This window comes from Apteryx mantelli, chromosome 16 (genome assembly GCF_036417845.1).
Source record: "Apteryx mantelli isolate bAptMan1 chromosome 16, bAptMan1.hap1, whole genome shotgun sequence".
Classification (NCBI taxonomy): domain Eukaryota; kingdom Metazoa; phylum Chordata; class Aves; order Apterygiformes; family Apterygidae; genus Apteryx; species Apteryx mantelli.
The window spans coordinates 16603119-16611289 of NC_089993.1; the positions used below are offsets into that span (position 1 = coordinate 16603119).

General features: G+C 52.1%; 1 protein-coding gene across 1 annotated transcript; it reads left to right on the forward strand.

Moving 5' to 3' along the window:
* AMZ1 (archaelysin family metallopeptidase 1) lies at window positions 1-7826 on the forward strand. Its single transcript, XM_067306542.1, has 6 exons — window positions 1-304; window positions 1001-1168; window positions 2071-2199; window positions 2574-2737; window positions 2893-3069; window positions 7142-7826. The coding sequence occupies exons 1-6, from the start codon at window positions 1-3 to the stop codon at window positions 7703-7705; spliced, it is 1506 nt and encodes a 501-aa protein (XP_067162643.1). The 3' UTR covers window positions 7706-7826.
* Window positions 7827-8171: the final 345 nt, after the last annotated feature.

Here is an 8171-nt window from a genome sequence, read left to right on the forward strand (position 1 = left end):
ATGCTGCAATGCAAACATGCTCAGGAATTCAGCTTTGGGCCCCGGGCTCTGAAGGATGCTCTGATCTCCACCAACCCAGCCCTGCAGGAGCTCTATGCCAAAGCTTTCTCCAGTGCGGAGAAGCTGTTCCTTTCTGAAGCCTACAACCCCCAGAGAACGCTCTTCTGCACGCTGCTCATCAGGACGGCTTTCGACTGGCTCCTTAGCTATCCCGATGCCCCCGAAGACTTTGAAACTTTCTACCACTCCATGCTGAGGAGGAAGCAGAATTTCTATCGAAAGCACATTTACCTGCAGCCTATAGGTAATGTGGGCTAAGAAAACACGGTGTCTTGACTGAGCTACCCAGAACAACAGGGAGGGAGGTGGGTGGTGCTGAGTACACTAATACCCGTCAGGATCTTCTAAGGACTGACCTGTGAAAGGCAACTGCCACCGTAAAGATAAAGTTGCAATACCAAAGGCTCTGACATGCCTCCAATCCAGAGTCACAAGCTATGATGACAACTGTCAGTAAACGTCTCCTGTAAATGCCATGTTGCCTTTGGGTAAGACATGCTATTAATATATATAGAGAGATAGATATATGTAGGTAAAACAATGCTGGATAAAACGGCAGTTCTGGAACTCCTCATAATTTAAAAGCCCATTTATCTTTGCAATATCCCTGCCAGTTCAAGAAAAATAAACATTCTCCCCCTGCCCTGCAGGTTAATCTTTCTGCACAACTTATCTCAGAGAAAACCTTCCTGGAGCATCTGCTCTGTTACGAGAGATAGCAGTCATTCCTTGAGCAGCTCCTCTGAAAGAGCCCCCGCTTCTCCTTCGATATCTATGTAACCATCTGCAGATGTCTGCCACATCCCATAGTAAGCAATTAACTGCAGAACGAGCCAGCCTCTCTTTTCCCCACTTGCTGCAGCCAGCCCTAGAAAAGCCCCTTCAGACCTCACGGTTCACCCTGCCTTCAAGGAACTGATCACACGGCTTCTCTCCGTAGACTTAATCGAAGGGCCTGCAGGGCTCTCGCTGCTGGATTCCCTCCAAAGCTGCGTCGAGTCTTTCTTCCTGGGCCTCCGCGTCAAGTGCCTTCCCTCCATTCCCGTCTCTTCCATCCACTGCTGCTACCGCCACAGCCAGGACTCGGACCGAGTGCAGCTGCACGCAGGTAAGGCCTGGCGGAGCGGAGCCAGCACGGACATCAGCTTGGCACGCTGGCACGAGCGCTCCCTTCGGAAATGCCTGAAATATCCCTCTGCCGCCAGAGCGGGGAGCGGGGAGGAAGGGAGTGAGAAGGGAGAAATCCTGTTGCTGTGGAAAACCCAGAACTTTGAGCCTGGGAACAAGAATAAAAAACAAAGTGACTTTCATCATATTTTCCTCTGCTGTTTGCACTTATCAGTGGTGTTGTGTTTAGGTCCAGCGCTGCAAAGTGGTTAAATCAGCTCAAAGGGGAAGGGCTGTAGATCTCATGTACCCTGAGCTCTCCCACCTCTTGTCCCAAGCCAAAGTAAATAGTGGCCTGGGTGGCACAGGTGGGGACTTCGCGGGCCTTTCATGTTAGGAAACTGGGGTTCAGGTGTCACGCAGATCCCTAGAGAGATGGGCTTACCGACTGCCAAACTCCTGCTGCACAAACATCCCTTTGGAACAAGTGGTTTCCGGGTACCAGGGGCAGCCTGTGCTCAGCGAAGACCCAGCGCTGCAGCAATGGGGCTGCTGCAGGCCAGCTCTCAAATGCCCGTAGGGAAACTCCTACAGTTCCAGGCACTTATTTCCATGGATTAGTGCTGAATTCACCTGGTGACAAAACGGGAATCTACCCTTAGTTTTTCTTTGGTTTAACTCAGCGCTCAGCATCACCTCGAAGGAGGTTAGGTCTGCTCATACTCCAGTTTGAGGGAAAGGGCCATACAGCAGTGATTCCCCATCCAAGATACCGAGTCCAGCAGCTCTGCCAACCTGCGGCTTGGATCACAGGCTCCTTTCTGTTAGCAGGAGGAAATCTGGCTCTTGCATGCCTTCCAGGGATGCTTCACTTTAATGAACATCTCTCTTGTGTTTGACCAGATGGGATCCTGAATTTCCTGAAGAACAACAAGCCCATGGATGCCCTGTGTGTCCTGGGACTCACGTTGCTGGACCTTTACCCATGTGAGACCTGGAGCTTCACATTCAGCAAGTTCCTGCCAGGACAAGGTGGGATTTGCATCTGATGATCTCCTAGCGCAAGATGCAGAAAAAAAATGTACCAAAAAGCCTTCCCTGGGAGACTAGAAAAGCCAAATCTTATTCGCAAAATTTCATTCAGCTCCCTGATAAGAGGAACTGTGGTTTTTTTTTTTCCCCTCCAATTTAAAATTAGGGGAGTCAGGGCTCAGGCTGCTGATTTAGGCAGAGGAACCTGATGTACTAGAAACCCTTTGGGAAGCACGTCCCGATGCATGCTGCGCAGTGAAATGCAGCGTGCTAAACTGGATTGCGCTACAACAGCTTTCTTTTCACACTACCTAAGGCGAGAAGCAGTCACAAGAGAGCCAGTGCCTCACTTTTGTATGTGCCTCTCTTTACAGAAGTGGGAGTCTGCAGCTTTGCCAGATTTTCTGGGGATTTCCCCCAGGCTGGTTGTAGCAGCTTGACTCCCTTCACGCAGAAGGAGCGGTTGTGCGAAGTCAGCAAGGAAAGCAGAGAGCGGACATTGCCGTTCAGCGCCCTGGAGATGGTGCAGTGCTGTAAGGTAGGACTAGCAACCTCCTGCAGCCCACGTTTCTTGCAATGTAGGATTTATATTTCAGGCCTGGGTAAAACCCACCTCCGCCCTATGGAGCAGGGGTGGTGGAAGCAGGAAGCTTGAGTGATCGTGTGCTGCTGTGATCTTTGCTTTCCCGAAAGGTGATGTGCCACGAGATCTGCCACCTGATGGGGCTGGGGACCTGCCGCTGGCTGCAGTGCATCATGCAGGGCGCGCTGAGCCTCGACGAAGCCCTGCTGCGGCCCCTGGAGCCGTGTCCCATCTGCCTCCGCAAGCTGCAGTACGTCGTGGGCTTCAAACTCGTCGAGCGCTACAGGGTGAGAGACAGACCCACCAGCTCTTCCTGGAGCGGGGGGAAAACAGGGAGCACAGCCGTCGGGCAGCTCGCCCTGAGTCGCAGGGCCAGGCGTGCTGCAGCGGCGCATTGAGCACGAACGCTGCTCTCGGTGCGAGTTGCTAAGAGGCAAAGCAGATGCCTAGATAAGGGGATATATTGTACACGGTCTGTGACCGTCTCCTAGCACTTCACACAATATCTCTTGAGCTTTTGGCTGCAACGTTCACAACAAGGGACAGTGCAACAGTCCTACCCCATTTTACAACTCCAGAAAACAAAGCCAGGAAAGGTGGGCAGATTTCAAGCCAGAGCAAGTGTGCCCAGAGCTGCAGTCAGATGCAGTGATTGCCACCTCCGTGCCCTTTCCTATGCGCCAGCACAGTTTTCTGCCTCTTCGGGGCTGTTGGGAACAGAGAAAAAATATTAGATGGGTTCTTTGCTGCAGTTCCTCTGTTTAAAGATATAAGGAAGGATCCCAACTTATTACATACGTACTCCATAATCAAGGGAGGGTCCCAGACTGATCTTTTGCCTCTCTCCCTGCCTCAAACGGCTAACACCACATTTAGGCACCATCAAGAATAGTGCTAACACTACCTTGGCACTAGAAAGGGGTGTCTGTCTCTGTTGTCTGAAGAGCCGGATTCAGTAGCCAAATGGCTGGTGGATTATAAATAATCCTACCGCTCTCACTCCATAGCCTATCTGCTCCTTGGCTGTAATTTCCCCCATCTGACGTGCCTCATGCTCAGAGACAGGATTTTCCATGGCTGCTTATTTTAAAGCCTGTGGATTGTATCTGTAACAGATCCGTGCAGAATGAGAACAGGGTTGCTGCTCGTTTCATTCGGCTTGCAGTCAGACACTCGCACGGAGGCCCGTCAGAGCGCGTGGCCAAAGAACAAGCTCATGTGGTTTTGCTGCTTGTCCGTGTGTCTACCGCACTGCTGGACCCATCTCTGACTCTGTGGCCGTTTGGCCCTTGCTTATATCTGAGAGATCCCCCAAATTGCCCCGAACACCAGAGGAATAAACAGCAGCCCGACCTGTCAGCGTCCAGTTATTGCTTCCTAGAAGAGAACGGCCATCTGCACTAAGCATTTCTAGAAATGTTGTCCCTTTACAACTGCAGTTAACGCTATGATTAGCTCAGGATCCCGTGGCCACCGTGAACACAAGCCTGAAGAAAGGATACACCTCCCAAATGCCGCACCTGCTTCCTTGACAATGACAAGCTCAGCTAGACAGAGCAAAGCCTGAATAGTCCAGCTGTGATAATCCCCGTAAGGGGCTTCGCTACTGCATCGCGGCAAGAGATGGATTAGATAGTTAAGTAACTAGACAGAAGAGACCACAGAGCGTTTGGAGACTACATCAGATCAGACAGCAAAGTTACTTGCAAACCATGTTTTGAGGGGCCATGGCTGGCCAAGTGCAAGTTTGAAGTCACATTTGGAGAACTAGCAAGAATCCCCCCCCCCCCATAACAGTCCCAGACTGTAATAAATAAGGGAAATGCCAGACAAAACCTCTTCCTCCCAAGAAGCAGATAATGTTGCTAAAGTCAGTGACCACGTCAAGGTTATAGGCAGCAGAGCATGTGGGGCTGGAAACCAGTGGTTAGGTAGGAGGATGAGCCCCCCCCAGTGCACTCAGAAACACGCTGCATTTGGAGCTGCTTACTCCAGTGCGAGTTATCTTGAAAACTGAAAGCAGAACAATTCACGCTGTGTCTCCTCACCACAACCAAAGTTTCCACCTGTTCTAGTTCTGTCTAGCACATACATTATTTTGCAGTATTTGTGGTGGCTGCACTGCAAAAAACCCAAAGCTGGAGCTTGGGTGAGCGGCACAGAACAGCTACATCCTCATCGTGTTGCTGGCAGTATCAGCAGCCTTTCACAAGCTTTCTAGCTTGGGTGCAGATACTGGTTCACCAGAGCTAAATCATTGATATTTGAGGACGAGAGCTTGGCTAAGGGCAAGGTTCCTGTTTTAAGTCTAGCTGATGCCGCAGGGAACACATGCTCTAGCTCACCGCTTTCGATTCTTGGTGGACTGTTGCAGTACAGCTTAGACTTGCTCTCAGGCACAGTGTGGCTGCACTGCTGATGGGGTTACGATACCCCAGGCTGGAAAAATTCCCATGCGGAATCAATCAAATTGGCTTTGCTGAAGATGCACACTCCCGTCAGTGTGGAAAATAGCAGTTTGCTTTAAGAATGCAGCAAACCGGAGGTACCTGTAGGTGCCCACAGCCCGGCGGTCCCTACCTCCACACACGTCTCCATCCCCAACGGTGTCAGCTGCACTGGGAGAAGCTGATGATGATGATGGGTGCAGACTGACCCGGTGCTCAAACTGGAGCCCCGTGAAACGTCAGGCAACAGGTTTTATTCTTAGCGATTTACTTGGTGCGGGCATCCATTTAAAATGCTCCTGCAGGCAAAAATCGTAAAGAGGTTATCCCTTTCCGGTTAGGCACGAGAACAGAAAAAAGAGGCTGCAGCCATAAAAACCCCTCACAACTTCGAATCAAACAAGCCACCCGGAGGCTGAGAGACAGGAACGTTTTCTTGCTTTTGGTAGTGATCTCAGGTGAATTAGCCCCTGCTTTTGACTTAAATAATCCCTCCTCATCTCAGCAGCTTTTTCCTCTTCTTGGGAACTGTGCTTCCTAACAGTTGTGATTCTTCTGGAAATTCACTTGTCTTGGGAATTTTAAGAGATATTATAACGTTATGGGCTGGCTGCAGCTTTCAAAGAGCCCCTTTCCCTCGCCTGCCCCTTTCCCTCGCCTGGTGCCTCCTTTGTTCCCTGAAGGCAGGGGGAGGGAAGGGCCGCTGGAGGTAGGACGAGCCAGGAGGAGAGTTGTCCCTTCACATTTTTTCTTGCCCCGGAGGGAGGGGGCAGGGTGCATTAACTTAGCTGAAAGAGCCCATTTTATTCTCGTATGAAATTCTTCCCTGAGGCTCCATGCACAGACTGAAAAGAGAAACAGGGCCGACTTCTCCCACCCCCTCAATTCGAGCTCTTTATCTTCTCTGTCGCTTGGCTAAAGAGAGCGATAGGGGAGGAGAGGGGGAAGGGAGAAGCGGGATGCTGGGGCGGAAGGGAGCTCCGTAGGGCTGGGGAACTCGGTGCCCGCTGCCGGCACGGGATGGCCTAGGGCTCACCCCGAGCCGAGCGCACGCGGACCCGTCGCAGCACCCAGCGTGTCGGGGGACGGACGGACGTCTCAACTTCATATCCCTTAACTGCCACCACTGCGTTTCTCAGAGCAATCGCAGGGCTGCGCAAAGGTATCAGCTGGGAGCTGTAGAAAATAAAGATAGGGAAATAGGCCACAAGGGTGTGAAAAAGCTGAAAAACACACATAAAAAAACCCCAGCACATGCCAACAAGCCAGACAAAGAGATCACCTTTTATCCGGTGATGACTGAAGTACTGTGATTCATTCCCCAAGGCTTCAGGAATAAATGTGCCAGAAGCAACCCCTTGTATGCCCCATTGTAGCGTTTAATATTTAGAAAGGAAATTGTCTCAGACATTTTCCTTTCATTAATTCTTTCCTGGAGCCCAGCCTTCCCTCTCGTGCATTTCAGCTTCAGGGGCAAAGAGCTGCTCTTAGCAATAAAGCACGCGTTGCCGTAGGAGTTAGTAACACGATGAAACAAGATTCTTCATCTTTGTCTCAGGAACCTTAATACTGACCCAGCTTCCTCCAGAGCGGTACCGGCTCGGCTCTGGCGGAGCTCGCCTGCGCACGGCGGGAGGGAGTTTGTGCTGTTTCTCAGCGGGGCGGATACAGTCCACGTCTCGCTGGGAGGCAGCTCTGCCGCAGACAGGGACTCCGGGAAAAAGAGGGAGCAAAAGGCCCCTGCTTTATAGGGTAACCGGGAGTTGTCTGAACCCACCTCTCCTAGCGGAGAGCGCCGCAGCATCTCAAACCGAGGCGCCCGAGGTGACCAGGTTTCTCCGACAAACCTTGGGAAAGGCATCCCTGTTTTCTCTCCTTCTCTAAAACGAAACCGTTTCTCCTCTCATCGCAGAAGCTCTACGCTTGGACGCAGACTGTGCTGTCCGGCTGGCCAAGGCAAGAGTCGGCAGAGCTGTCGGCCTCCGAGGACCTCCTTCCGTTCAGCTCGGACTCCGGCATGTGCTGCGAGAACGACTCCGAGGCAGTGACCTCCTTGTCCGAGCCGCTGACGCCCGACACGTGCAGCCAGGCGCTCTCCATCGGACAGGAGCTGGAGCAGGACGAGTGCTCGTGCTTGCCGGCGGAGGCGCGCAGCCAGCCGCAGCTCGCCACCCGGCCCGTGGACAGCATCAGGGAGTACGAGCTGTGGCTGGAGACGTGCATTGCTGCCCTGGAGAGGAACGTCTCCGAGGAGGAGCTGGCGCAGGTCGACAAGACTGTGGATGCCCTGGCAAAGTGGGAAATGTTTACAGGACAACTGCCTGCTATGAAGAAGGATCTGCCCTTTGCTAGGGACAACACGGGGCTACGGAAAGTTCTCGGAGACAAATTTTCCTCCCTCCGGAGGAAACTGAGTGCAAGAAAACTGTCCAAAGGGGAATCGTCCCCTCATCGCTGGAGGTGGGAGGAAAACTAGCGTGGGTCTGCCTCAGGTTGGGCCAGCTCTGCTCACACGGCTTTGGTTACGTTATTGCCCCGCTTCTGATCTTTCTCAGCGCAAGTTGTTGCTATCAGAGAAGCAGGAGCTCCCCATAGGAATAAAAGGTGTTTCTTTTTCTGAGATTCCTAATGTATGTTTTTGATGCGACCTGTTGTTCTCTAAGGGCTTTTCCTATGCTGGCCTAAAGCTGCAGTGCAGCTCCAGCCCATGCCAAGTTCTGTGTAGGCCCTTGTATTTTGAGGCCACATTTCACTTTGTCTGAAGGCAGCCAGGAAGGGGATTGTGCTCAATGCTAGACGTGTCCATGCAGGAGCTTGGGTCATCCGAACAAACAGTCCCAGGTTAAAGTAGGGCACCTCTCCTCCATACACAGAGCTCCCCTCCACTTAGCGTTTCAGTCTGCAGCACAGATATGGCTTCTCCCTCCCCTTTGCCCCCATAC